The sequence below is a fragment of the Agelaius phoeniceus genome, chromosome 5 (assembly GCF_051311805.1).
Source record: "Agelaius phoeniceus isolate bAgePho1 chromosome 5, bAgePho1.hap1, whole genome shotgun sequence".
Classification (NCBI taxonomy): Eukaryota; Metazoa; Chordata; class Aves; order Passeriformes; family Icteridae; genus Agelaius; species Agelaius phoeniceus.
In genome coordinates, this window is record NC_135269.1 from 17,689,213 (window position 1) to 17,702,848 (window position 13,636).

Below are 13,636 nucleotides of genomic sequence, written 5' to 3' on the forward strand. Positions count from 1 at the left end.
AGGTCAGGTGGTTAAGTATTTTTGGACTGCCAAGGTGGTGATCTTAAGTGAAGATAATGTATTATGCAGTGGAAAGCTAATGAGACCAGGTCTGTTAAACACGGACTTGGTGTTACTTAGCTCTGGAGTGCTTCAAATTACACAGGCACGGGTTGTATTTGATCACCGCTCCCGCCCTGACAAAGTGAGCAGCAGGCTTTTATATAATGTAAGTGATCATATACTGTGGGGAACAATCCTGTGCTGGCAGGGGAGGCCAGCTGATGACATAATGGGTCTTTTTCATCTCGAAGTTATGTGATTCATCAATTAAACGAATTCGGTGGGATAAAGCAGCATGAAAGGGCACTGTCCCTGCCTGACGATTAACCCTCCCAATTCCACCCATTCCGCTCGGGATTTAGCCTCCACCAATGTGTCCAGGAGGCTCCGGTTGCGCAGTCCCCTTCGGTACCGAGGCGGGCCGGGGGCCGGGGCAAGGGGGCTCCGGGCATTGCGGGCGCAGCCGCCGCCCTCCGGGACCGCAGCCGGGGTCCGTGCGGGATGTGCGGCCCCGCTCCGCCGCAGGTGCTGAGGGGGCACCAAGCGCTGTCCCGACGTCCCTCGGCGCGTCGGGAAGCGGCTGCTCGGCACACCTGTCCGGGCTGCCCGTGCCTCCCCTGCCGGCTGCCCGGGATCCTGCTGGCTCCCGCAGGCTCCCGCAGCCCCATCCCGCAGCCCCATCCCGGGGCCGCCCGCATTGCGTCGGGGGCGCGGCGTGCAGCGTGCGGGGGCGGCCGGCCTGGGGGCAGCGCGCATCCCTCCCTCCTCCGCCGGCTCCGGCCCCCGGCTCCCCCTCCCTCCCGATCCCCGAGCTGCACCAAACAGCTCTCAGGTTTCTGCTGATACTGCAGCGTCAAGAAATGGCTCGAGTTTGCTCCTCGCTCTTATGCATTCAGCTGCACTCTCGCTCCTGCCACACGCGTCCAGCTCCTGCCTCCTCCTGCCTCCGCCGCTGCTGCTGCCGGGACGAGCCAAGACCGACTCCGGGGATGCGGCTGCAGGGCTGCGGCGCTCTGACATCTCCTCCGCCGCCGCTGCTCAGCGCCCGGCTCCTTTTCCAGCTGTCCTAAGGCAAGAGAGCTGGAGAGGCAGCAGCTATCAAGGACTCCTTGATTTTATTGACTAACTCAAGCCTTTTGGAAAAGGTACTTTGCACTCTTTCCACGCACACCCCCCACCCCCCACTGCGGTTCTCAGCAGAAACTAATTAAACCCACTAGCCCTTGTGCAGCCTAAGACAGTGTATGAATATTTCAGTGTCTCGCAGGCAGCCCTGTAAAGCGATCGCTGCGTTATAAAGAGGGGCGCAAGAGGAGGAGGAGGGTTAAGTTTGCCGCTGCGGTTTTTGTTTTGGTTTGGTTTTTTTTGGATGCTGCTGCAAGGCGACTTGACGCATTCCGACACTGGCTCCTACTCCTAAGCAGCGCGTCTCACCCGGAGCAGGTAAGGAAAAGCCCCTTCTCCGTGCCGATGTTACCCTCGATTTTGGACGGTTTGGGTCTGGGATGTCGACCTCCCTCCCCTTGTCTCTCTCTGTTACATTTAGCTGCTGCAAAGCAGGAGAGGAGATGCCTTGCCTCCCCCCCTCCTAATCCACTCCCCCCCTACAGTTGGTGTGATGAAGTTGTCAGTGCTCAGCTAAGTCTCCACAGCGGGGAGCGCGGTGCTCGGGAGCCTCCTTTGCAGGAGCTGACCCCGCTGAAGTTCCCCGGGAAGCCCTCCCGATGAGTTCGGGGCACCTTCCTGCCTTGGAGGCCCTGGTGCATGTCCAGGGATGTGTAGGAACACGTAAAACTCCACATGTACTGCTGTAGTGGGCAGAACGGGATGTTCCTGCTGATGTGAAAGCCAATCCATTGCGCCTGAGTGTGTGTGTGTATGTGGAGGGGCTTGGGGGCTGGTTTATTCTGTTTCTCTCTTCCCTGGCAGCCTCCATCCTGCAAGTGAGCTTTATGCCTTCAAAGCAGAGTGTTTCCATCCCTCTCTCCCTCCCCAGCACAAAAGAGGAGAGGACCAGGGCAGTGGTGGTGGTGGTGGGAGGGGGGAAGGAAGAGGCAGGTGATGGAAATTTGCTGAGTTGGCATTGCAAGGACTCGCCTCCCAGCCAGCCCGTGATTTATTTATTTATTTATTTTATGTGTATGTGCGTGTGCGTGTGTGTGTGTGTGTGGTAGCTTCGTGGCAGCAGCTGCAGCGATGGTCAAGCCGGCAAGAAAAGTGGACGGATCGAGTTAAAGCCTAAAGGAGACGGCTGGGGAGGGGAACCCCAGCCTGGGGGTACACTCCATAGACCTTCAGCCTCCCGGTGTGGGGGACAGGACCCCTCACCTTACCTGCCCTCTGCCCCCCCTAAAGGTACTTCTTCCCTCTTTCTTCACCCTCCCATCATCCCTGATGCCTCTCCCTTTATCCCGCCTCTCTTTTCCCCTTTTGGGTATTTCCATCCTTTAGGCTCCATTCCACCCCTTCCTCAAGCTCCCCAGCTCAACCCCCTCAACCCCCCCCACCTTGAACCGCCCTGGGTCTATCTGTGCTTCTCCATCCTCCTCCTTCTCCCTTTCCCTCACTTTCTCCCCTGCCCCTTGGTCCCCTTTCCTCTGTGCCACCATGACCGTGATGGCTGGAGAGAACATGGATGAGACTTCTGCGCTACCTGGCCACCCCCAGGATAGCTACCAGCCCGCTGCCCACGACGACCACGAGTGCTGTGAGCGCGTGGTGATAAACATTGCGGGACTGCGCTTCGAGACACAGCTGAAGACTTTAGCCCAATTCCCCAACACACTGCTGGGCAACCCCAAGAAGCGCATGAGGTACTTTGACCCCTTGCGCAACGAGTACTTCTTTGACCGCAACCGGCCCAGCTTTGATGCCATCCTCTACTACTACCAGTCTGGGGGGCGGCTCCGCCGGCCTGTCAATGTCCCCCTGGACATGTTCTCTGAGGAGATAAAATTTTATGAGCTGGGCGAGGAGGCCATGGAGAAGTTCCGAGAAGATGAAGGATTCATTAAAGATGAGGAGAGACCCTTGCCGGAGGGGGAGTACCAGCGCCAAGTGTGGCTCCTCTTTGAGTACCCAGAGAGCTCTGGGCCGGCAAGGGTTATTGCCATAGTCTCTGTCATGGTCATCCTCATCTCCATAGTGATCTTCTGCCTAGAGACATTACCTGAGCTGAAGGAGGACAAGGAGTACACAGTGCATCGCACTGACAACACCACCCAGGTCTACAAATCCAACATCTTCACAGATCCCTTCTTTGTTGTGGAGACCCTATGCATCATCTGGTTCTCCTTTGAGCTGGTGGTGCGCTTCTTTGCTTGCCCTAGCAAGACTGATTTCTTCAAGAACATAATGAACTTCATTGACATTGTGGCCATCATCCCTTACTTCATCACCCTGGGCACTGAGATGGCTGAGCGGGAGGGGACTCAGAAAGGAGAGCAGGCCACCTCCTTGGCCATCCTGAGAGTCATCAGACTGGTAAGAGTCTTTCGAATCTTCAAACTCTCCCGGCACTCTAAGGGCCTCCAGATTTTGGGACAGACCCTCAAAGCAAGTATGAGAGAGCTAGGTTTACTAATCTTCTTCCTCTTCATTGGGGTGATTTTGTTCTCTAGTGCGGTATATTTTGCTGAGGCTGAAGAACCTGAGTCTCATTTCACAAGTATCCCTGATGCTTTCTGGTGGGCGGTGGTATCCATGACCACTGTGGGCTATGGTGACATGTACCCTGTGACAATTGGAGGCAAAATCGTAGGCTCCTTGTGTGCCATCGCTGGTGTGCTGACAATTGCCCTGCCTGTACCTGTCATCGTGTCCAACTTCAACTACTTCTACCACCGAGAAACAGAAGGGGAAGAACAGGCTCAGTTACTTCACGTTAGCTCCCCTAATTTAGCATCTGACAGTGATCTCAGTCGCCGCAGCTCCTCCACAATCAGCAAATCTGAGTACATGGAAATCGAAGAGGATATGAATAATAGCATAGACAATTTTAGAGAGGCTAATCTCAGAACTGGCAACTGCACTGTAGCCAACCAAAACTGCGTTAATAAAAGCAAGCTGCTGACTGATGTTTAAACAAACAAACAAAAAAACCCAAAACAAAATCCCCACTCACAGCTTGAAGACTTTAGTGACACAGTCACACTTTGTAGATGCTTTACTGATAGTCTTTGAATGCTTTATTTACCTCGTAAATGCATTGTTGCATTGCAAATCTTTGCTCTGCAATAAAGAAGCTTCCAGGATCCATGAAAGATAAAATTTTGTTTATTTTCAAAAAAAAAACTATTTTCCACCTGGCAAATTATAACCATTTGAACTAGTTTAGTTTTAAGCCGTTATGATGTAGACCTAAACATTTCCTCTCCTATCTCCTCTTTTTGTTTTTTTTTTACTTTTCTTTTATTTGGATAAAGCTATCTTAAACTAAGCAAGACAGTTTTTAGAGCTATTAAGCATATGCATGGATTCCAGTAAAAATATTCTGCAAAACTACACAGTTGCAAGACAGTGCATCAGATAATAATAGTACAAAAAGATCAGCCAAAACTTGTGGCAAGCATTTGCCACGGTGTTTATGAAGGAGTGCAAATTTTCCTTCCGCCCCCTCTGTGAAAGATTCCATCCTTCCAACCTACAGATCCACACAGCACCTTATTAAAAAACCCTCTTTTGCTGTCCGTAGAAGAAATATCCTAAAAGGAGAATAACAAACAAAACTGAAGACAAAACATCTGCAATGCTGCTAAGTCCTCTCACATGCAGATGATAGAAACACACTTTGCCCCCGCTCCCCGTTTGGAACTGGATACAAAACTTAAAGCCCCTCTGTTGCAAGATAGCACAATGGAGTTTAATATAAGCATGTTTGAATTTGATACTATTTATTTTATGATCGCATGCTTGAAACGTTACCTCAGTCAATAGCGGATAAGCTTTCGTTTGAACTGAATCTTCTAAAAATAGGTCCTTTCTCTTATCTTTTTTCATTTCTTTTCTTTTTCTTTTTGATTTGCATTCACCAGAAGTGCACTCCTTAATTTATTAAATCGTTGACTAGTAATTTAAAGTACTGTATTTAAGTGCGTATGTTAGTCAAAGGGGAACAATAACTTTTGGAGATCAAAGCATGTTCAAATATTCAGCATTATGGCCTATTTGATTAAAGTGTAACTTGAATTAATTAGTGCATGAATTCAATGATAATAATAATAATAATAATAATGATGATGATGATGATGATAATAACAACTATAATGATAACAATAAAAACAAAAAAAAAGTGCTTGATAGACTGAGGGCCTGAATGAACTGATTAGAGAAACCTGATTGTTTCCTGCATTGCTCAGGGAAGTGTGTTGGCTTTTGTCCAGGTGTTGTCAGAAAGGAACATATCCCATCCCTTAAAGGGAAAGCTATATGGAAAACTAACAAGTCAAGTTATATATAGCAACCTTTAAAAACCTAGTATCCTCTATAGATGAAAGGTGCAGATGCATGCTTTTTGGTGCATTCTCAGAATGTAAATGAAACTTATCTATTACATGCATCCGAATTGCAGCAGCTGGTTTCTTTTGCAGTCATCAGTTGAGACTTTTTTGTATCCCCCCCAAAACTCACTGAAGAGACCCAGCAGATTGATTGAGAGAGTTGCGCAGTGCCTTTATCTTACACCCCCCACAACTGCTGAAAGTGCCTCCAGGAACTGAGTGGATCAGAGACACTGAGGGAAAGGATGAGGAGTCAATCCTGTGTGTCAGGAGTGTCCTGTGCTGTCTACTGGTACAGCATGGAAAGGTTTAGGGATAGAAAGATCAAGTGTGAGTGAGAGGGATGCAGAAGAGGCAGGCAGAGATCACCGGTGCCCGTGGAATACTTTCCATCCCTAGCTAGGCTGATGCTGCCAGGCTCTGCATTAGCTTCTGCCAAATAACTCCTAGTTGTGTGCATGCAAAGCTTCAGATTTCCCCAGTTGTTCATAAAGGCATCACTGCCATCACTGTACCAGCCCTTCTTTTCCCTGAGGTGGCTCTTTGGCAGCTTGTCCCTGTAAGGCAGGGCGCAGGAGGAATGGGAGCCTGGGCATCGCCCAGTCAGGCAACCAGACTGGAGGACTGTGCTCTTCTTTCCCTTAGGTTCCCCAGTAGGTAGATGGGAAAGGCTTTGCCGGGCTCTCCCTTCCCTGTCTGCTCCATCCTCTTTCAGATCTTAAATCCCATCACAGCCTTTGAACCATATTCTTCTTCCTGGTCTCTGATCTTGCTGTACTTCCATCATTTCCTGGTGAGGGAAGCAATGCTAGGAGAAGATATCTTCTGCAACATGCCAGCCTTGACTACTAGGCCCTGGAAGATCTGAACAAACATATAGGCATTAATCTCAATTTTTCAAATGGACAAAGTTGAGGATCTTCATTCTGCACTTAGCATGTGGCCAACTGCTGTTGAACACATCTCCTTCCATGGTGTACAGATCCTTTCCTCCCCTATCTTTCTGATATATGTATATATGTGTATAAATATATATATATACATGTATGTCTGCTCCTGTGTGTGTCACATACATATGCAGGCACATGTATATATAAAATAAAATCAAAGCACTTAAAAGCCAACCCTAACTCTGCAGTTACGCACAAGCTTGACCTGCCAGGTTTTCAGAAAGACTTGACTTCATTTCTCACTGTGTGACTTCTGTGAATCGTAGTGATGAGAAATATCAAGAACTGAAGGAGCTACAATTCCTGCAAGAAGTGCAAAGTATCAAATAAAGCAGGGTATTACATCATCTAGGTAGATGTTGTAAAGCTTCTTTCCTGTCCCCTGCTCACGCCCTTGCCCTTTGTACACCTCTCTCCCTGTTAAATGCCAGTGGTCCTGATATTCCCAAACTCTTGAATCACAGGATATGACTTCTGATATCAAAATGGACTTGAATGCTGCACTCAGCTTATAAAACCACCATCTGGCTAAACTAAACAGCAATAATCAATTCAGTGCTATGGGACCGATGATCAGAAGGATGCATTTGGGAGATGAGGCCTCACTTGGGTACCTTCTGCCCCAGCTGGGTGTGCACACCTTAATTTAATGTGCAGAGTGATGATCATTCTGCTTATGCACAGAGAAAAGTGCTTCATGCAGCGATTCTTTGTCAAGAGACTGGGACGGATCATAAGAACTCATGGTTTGGGGAGCCTGAATGTTGCTTTGTCCATTTATAGCTCACTGCAAAGGATCTCAACCCATATGGAGTACAGGAATTAATCTCATGTAGCATAGGCATGCATTTTTGACAAGTTTGACACAAAAAAATAACAAAAACAAGGTTCTTACTCCCTTTACATGGGAGTGCTGAAATGTCTTTGTGGGCCTGAAGGTGCACTTAACAAACTGCCTGCTCTTATCAGCAAGCATCCCTTTTTCTATTTCTTTATTTCTTTCTTTTCTTTATATATATATATAATATATATATTTTTTTTTTTTTCCTTTTGGCCCTTATGTTTCTTTTTGCTACACGTGGATTCTAAGGGGATTTTTATGTAACTGGAAGAGGACTGGAAATGAGCTGATGGCCAGTGTGGTGCTTCTCCGAAAGAATTCCATTGGTAGGGACCTCCTGGAAGTGATGTCCACGTTATGCTGGACAGGGAACCCAGTGGATATGGCAGTCTTTAGTTTGTTGAGGGGAAGAAAGCTTTCCCACCAGAAGTCATTCCCCACGCCCTCACCACCACCCACTGCTCCGTGCCTCTCTGTGCTTCTTAACTGGTCCTGTGCAGCTTTTCCTTCGTCCACTCAGGGAAAGGGGTGAGGGAATTTACCTGGCAAGGGCAAGGCAGCAGTGCACTGCAGTGCAGAGGCGGGAATGGAGCAGAGAGTCAGTGGGCAGGAATCCCATAGACTTGTATCCCTGCCAGAATTCCCCATCTGGTTCTACCATACTTAGCTCTAGAGCACTAGGGAGAGGCAGAGGGGCAAGGGTGAGAGTGAAAATGAAGGACTCTGTACCCTGTTCCTTCACAGAACCCAGGGCTTGCTGCAAGACTGCCGAGAGCTCAATTCTCTGTGTGGCAGCTCCAGCACAGGCCATGAACTGGATTTAGTCACCTTCATGAGGAAGTTAGGGTGCAGTTAGCCAGGTTGTGAGTTCACAGCATACTAGCAAACCCATGCAGATTCCCTGCATGGGGTATCCTAAGCCTTATCTCCACCGGAGACTTCAGGAAAGCTAATCCAAATTAATGAAAGGTGTGCATTTAAAGTAGATTTGTTAAACTGCTTTAAAGCCCAGCATGGACATTCTGTTGCAGTATTAAAGCAACCTTAATCTGATTTGGAGTCATTCTTTTTGAAAAGGAAGTAAAATCTGAATTGAGTTAAGGCTGCTTTAATTCTGAACACAATGGGGCTTAATGCAGTTTACCTCATCTGCCTCACAAGCCCATTCAGACAGATAAGCCTGTAGTAATCATTAGATGTACTGGAAGTGACCCCATTGTACAGGGGGTGCCCATGTGCACCAAAACTCTTGGTACACGAGTGCTGCAGATTCACAGCCTGGCTTACTGAGGGGAAAACTAACACTTGATCCTGGTGCGGTTCTGGTGAGTCCCTCCTTTTGTTCCTGGTTTACACCACTGCTGCCTTTGAGGAAGCAATTGCGGCCCAAGGAAATTAATTTCCACTTTACAGAACTGCACAGGTGCTAGCCTGATGTACTGTTAGTCACATGGACTAGCACTTGTGAGACAGAATGAAGCACTGGAGACAGGACAAAATTCAGCCAAAGTCCTCTTGTTTGCAGCAGTGGTTTTTGCCCACGCAGAGATTTCAGAGATCAGACCCTTCTTAACAAATCAGCCGTGTGTCATTCATTATAGCTGCAGCTGCCCAAACTGACAACAGTAGCAGTGGCAACTTGTATTGACAGGGTTTTTCCGATACCAAGGGACAATTGTTTTCATTAGGCAGAAGTACAGGAAGTTAGTTTCTACTGTGAGAGAGCTGCAGCCCAAGTGGAACCTCAAAACCTGCTGATTTTAAGGAGCTGAGGGCGAGTTTCACTTTTCCACAGTCCACACTTGAACAGTGCAGTTTCTTATACGTACATTTATTAAAAAAACACAACCAACACTAGGTCAGGAACATCAGAAATTTATTAGAAAAAGGTGGAAAGTTGTATTTTAGAACAAAATCTTCTGCCTACATATGCAATACATGGAGAGAATGTATTCCTTTCCAAATACTAGCTTGATAACTATTGCTTGAGGGGTGCCATTCTGGATTAATCTTTTCCCCTAACCTGAAGAAGAGGGAGGTACTGCAGCTTTTCCAGGAATGGTCTGATCCTGTAGGCTTCCAGCAGCCTGATGATAGTGATCCTCAGAGTAATTTCAGACTCACAGGGATGCAGAGTCAGCTCCAAGGTGTGATTTAGCCTCGGCAGCCACAGACCTGGACGGAACTGGAAAGCTGTCCTTGCAATTGCACAGCAGGGCAAGTTTGTCCCAGACCTGCCTCCTGCAAGTCTGGAACAGGCTCCTTTTCTGAGATTCTTTAATCAGGGACCTACACTTCAGTTTTGGTTGGACTTAATTCAGGCTGAGCTTCTTTTTCTGTTTTCTGTTCTGGCTTTACTTAATCAGGTGTAGGGAATTTCTTTTTCCTGAAATGCTTATCAAGTATTCTTAAAGGAGTCAGTATTTGTATCTGCAAAAAAAAAAAAAAAAAAACTTCAGGGTGTTCTACAGTTTCACTCAGTACAGGTGAACTTGCCACCAGTGAGGTCAACAATTTATGCTGTCAAGGCATAGCATGCTTTGATATTTTCAAAGGAAATAAAATGAAACTGAGGTCTTAACTGAAATTTGTCTCAAGGTTTCTGTTAATATCTGTGTAATTCTGTATATTTCACCTGTTCACAGGCTCTAGCAAATGTCACTACAAGCTATATATTAAAAAAAATCATCATCCATTTCTAGTTTCTATAATAAAATGAAAACGTTGCATTCAGTTCCTTTAGGTGCATCAGTCTTTGATCCATGTTATTGTTTCAGTGACATTTCTATAATGTAATTGGGATCAAATGTATATTTTACTTTTGTACAAAAGTAAAAATGATATTTTTATGACTAAATTCAGCAAACCCTTACCTATAACCTGGTATGATGAAATATTTTTTTTCCTTTCCTTTACATGTAAAACATTGTGGTTTTTGCAGTATGTCGGTTTGAAATGAATAACTAACACGGTCAATAGAACTGTAAATGGCCTCTCAGACATAGCTCTGACTTTAAAGATCAAATATTGCCAATGTGAAAGATATAAACTGAATAGTCTCCATATGAAAGTGCACCATCAGGGCAACAAACCATTTAAGCTGACACAGCTGTACTTATTTCCACCATTTACCAATTGCTTATACTTTGGGTGAAGTATGTACTTCATTGTCACATTACAGCTCATTTTACTTCCAAATAGTGAAATTGTTTGACTTACCATTTTTAGAACATCTGATGTTATGAGTTTTTGAACTATTTGAAATGCATAGTTTTCATCTATGCAATTTTACCTGCTTCTGTACTCGTTCATCTGTTCATACTTGGCATCAATTAAAGATAATTTTTAAGGATCTTACCCAGGTTTTAATCTGTCTGGTTATTTTCTGGAGTCTGGTTTCTCTGCTGTCACTATTGGCCAGCTCTGTCTGAAATTAATGGTTGCTTTATTGATGGTTTTCCTATTGAGTGGTAGAAGAAATGGCAATGCAGTGAGTGGGAAATGTGGCTGTGGGCTTTGAGAGGCTTGTAAATGATTACTCAAGCTTTACAGAGCAATTAATCCAAAGGTTTGGTTTGTGCAGGCTTTGGACATAGCCCTGCATAATGTTCTGGGGCCAAACTGTGCTGCACTCAGTACTGAGACATCACTAAGTCCCACCAAAACTCATAATCACGTTAAACCTACTGGCCGTGAGCACTGACTGCACCCTCCAAAGGTTTGTGGGTATTAATTAACATTATAATCTGAGTGCAGACTTGTAACCAGGTTTCAAACCACTGTGGGACTGACCATGGGCTTTGGGTTGGGTTGGATGTCAGCAAATCCAAGTGAGTTGATGTTGTTTTCCATGGAAAATTGCTTTATCATGGCGTGTTTCATGCAGAGCGTGCCGGGAGAGCCACACATGCCATGTCCCAGTGTTGCGGTGTTCACAAAGGAGGCAATGACATACATGGTCATTATTTTGTGCCAAAGCTGTTGTGTGCTGGGAGTCCACCTAGAGATGGGTTTTTTTGGAGATAGGGGCAGTTTCCAACAGTGGGATGCACACAGAGTGCTGATCACACGTTGGTGAAATGAAGTGAAAATATTCTGACCTTACACGAGGCAGAACATTTTGTGTGGCCTCTCCTGTGATTTTATTGCCTGACTTCTTAGTCGAGAAAAGCTTTTGTCAATTAAACCCTCGTTCATCAATAGCTTTGAGTGTTTAGTCAGTTGATTGAATATCACTTACGAACTGTCTGAAATTGTTTTGTTGAGTTGTTAGTAAGGATTTGAAGTGATCTTAAATGGGTCTGGTCCAAGCTGTTTGTCTGCTGTTGGCTGCTTTGTGGTGGTCAAGGAGGTGATCACTGTCATTGAGTTTTGCTGGCTCTAGGTGTGTCTAAAGTCTCATTGCTTCTTTATTTCTCTTCTTTGTGTTTAGAAAAACCCAACCCAAACCAAAAAAAGCTTGTTTATGATCTCTGCAGCAGCAATCTTCTCCCATTTGCTCTTAGCAAAGCTCCTATTATTTCCTGTTGAAACTTTGTGCATTCAGGACCAGGTCCTAGGACATGATTTTGACCTCTAAAATCACTCCATAAAAAAACCCAAAAAAACCCAACCAACCAACCAACCAATAAAAAACCCAAAAAACAACAACATCAAAAAAACCCCAAAACATAATAATAATAATAAAAAAAAAACACAACAAAAAAAGTCCAACCAACCAACACTGTGTTCTGTGTTAATCCCTTAATCTCAAAAGTAAATGTGTGGGATTTTTTTACCCCAAAATGCAAATCCTCCTATCTTGTATTTTATACTGCATAATTTACAAGTTGTGTGCTGAGTCCTTCCTTTGGTTACACCAAGCCACCTCCTATATAAGTTCTTTCTAAAGCATCCTACACTGAGGGGAAAAAATGTGTCTCTGTAGATATATCTTAGGTAACAGACATGAGGATCCATGGAATAAGCTCCTTTTTTCTTCAGCTGCTCTGGCAAGTGTGTTCTAAGAGGAGCAATAATTCAGCAGACTTCCAATACAGAGAGGAACTGAGTCCATTCAGTAACAAGGTGCTATTTTCCCATTTCCTTCTTTGTATAATATTGATTTCAACATAAATTTGATTTATCTGGCAGTTAATCTTGGAAGTTGATCAGTTTTTGCGTACTGTTTTGATTAGTGCCTACAAAACAATTGCTTTATGGAATCCTGTGGATCACAGGTGTGAATATGCACTCTCTTGCCACGCAGGTCTTTATTCTTCAGTCAATAGGAATCCTAAAATTCCTCCAAGCCATAAAACAACTTTTAGCTCTGAAAGCAAAACCAAACTTTTCTGATGGGTGCACCCTTCCCTAGTGTTAGGGTGTTGCCCATCCCATCCTCTGCAGCATCTGGAGCAAGAGCCTTCAGGATGGCAGTTGAAGTTAGATGGTGTGACTGCCAGAACAGGTCAGACATCTGATTCAGAGCTGTTCCCAAGTGCAGCTGCTCTGGCCTGCAACAGCCAGATACAGGCTCTTGAAGTAACCCAGAGTCCACAGGAGTAAACAGGGTTGTGTCTTTTCCCCTCAGAAGGCTGCAGAAACACCACGATTTTGTGCTCTTTCTCAGTCTGCGAAGAAAAGAAGATGAGAAACATTCTGTGCTCAAGGCTTCTACTGGGTACTTTTGGAGTTGCATTATCTCCCATGGCTGGCCTTGCTATAAAAATGCTCACTTCACAGAGTGTAAGATTAAGCGTTGGAAAATCAAAGAAGCTTTAATTAGCACAACAATGCTTCAATCCACTCAGCTCCTCTAAGAGCTTCCTAAAATACCTCACATTTTATTCCAACAAGAAGACAATTGCAACTGTTGAATAGAAACCTTTTACAGCTAGCAGAAGAAACTGTAATTGTAGATGGTATATTTGGTGACCTCCTCTCACTAGGTAGGCGCAATAGCACATTTGGCTCCGGAGCAGAGGAGCCTGCAGTTGTCACTGTGACAGGGTGAGCTGCAGAAAAAGCACTGGTTGATCCTTAGGAAGAGGACAGGTCAAGGATGGGTGCATTTCATGGGTCACCCTTTCCATCCTCTCTCACCTGTTTTCAGTTCACATAAGAATTTTGCTGAGTGAAACCCAGGTGCAGTGGAAGTGGTATTTAGAGTTCCACATCTCCTACACTGATACCCAGATGGATCCTTCAGCTCATTTGTCATGAATACTTGAGAATACACAATAGATTTTAACTATTTCTTTTCAGGTTGGGGGACAAAAAAAAGTTTTCCATGTATTGATTGTTTAGCTCATTGTTGTTTGGCC

General features: G+C 45.4%; 1 protein-coding gene across 1 annotated transcript; it reads left to right on the forward strand.

Moving 5' to 3' along the window:
* The first annotated feature begins 659 nt into the window (after positions 1-659).
* KCNA1 (potassium voltage-gated channel subfamily A member 1) lies at positions 660-10,688 on the forward strand. Its single transcript, XM_077178428.1, has 3 exons — positions 660-1,187; positions 1,300-1,485; positions 2,217-10,688. The coding sequence occupies exon 3, from the start codon at positions 2,650-2,652 to the stop codon at positions 4,123-4,125; it is 1,476 nt and encodes a 491-aa protein (XP_077034543.1). The 5' UTR covers positions 660-1,187; positions 1,300-1,485; positions 2,217-2,649; the 3' UTR covers positions 4,126-10,688.
* Positions 10,689-13,636: the final 2,948 nt, after the last annotated feature.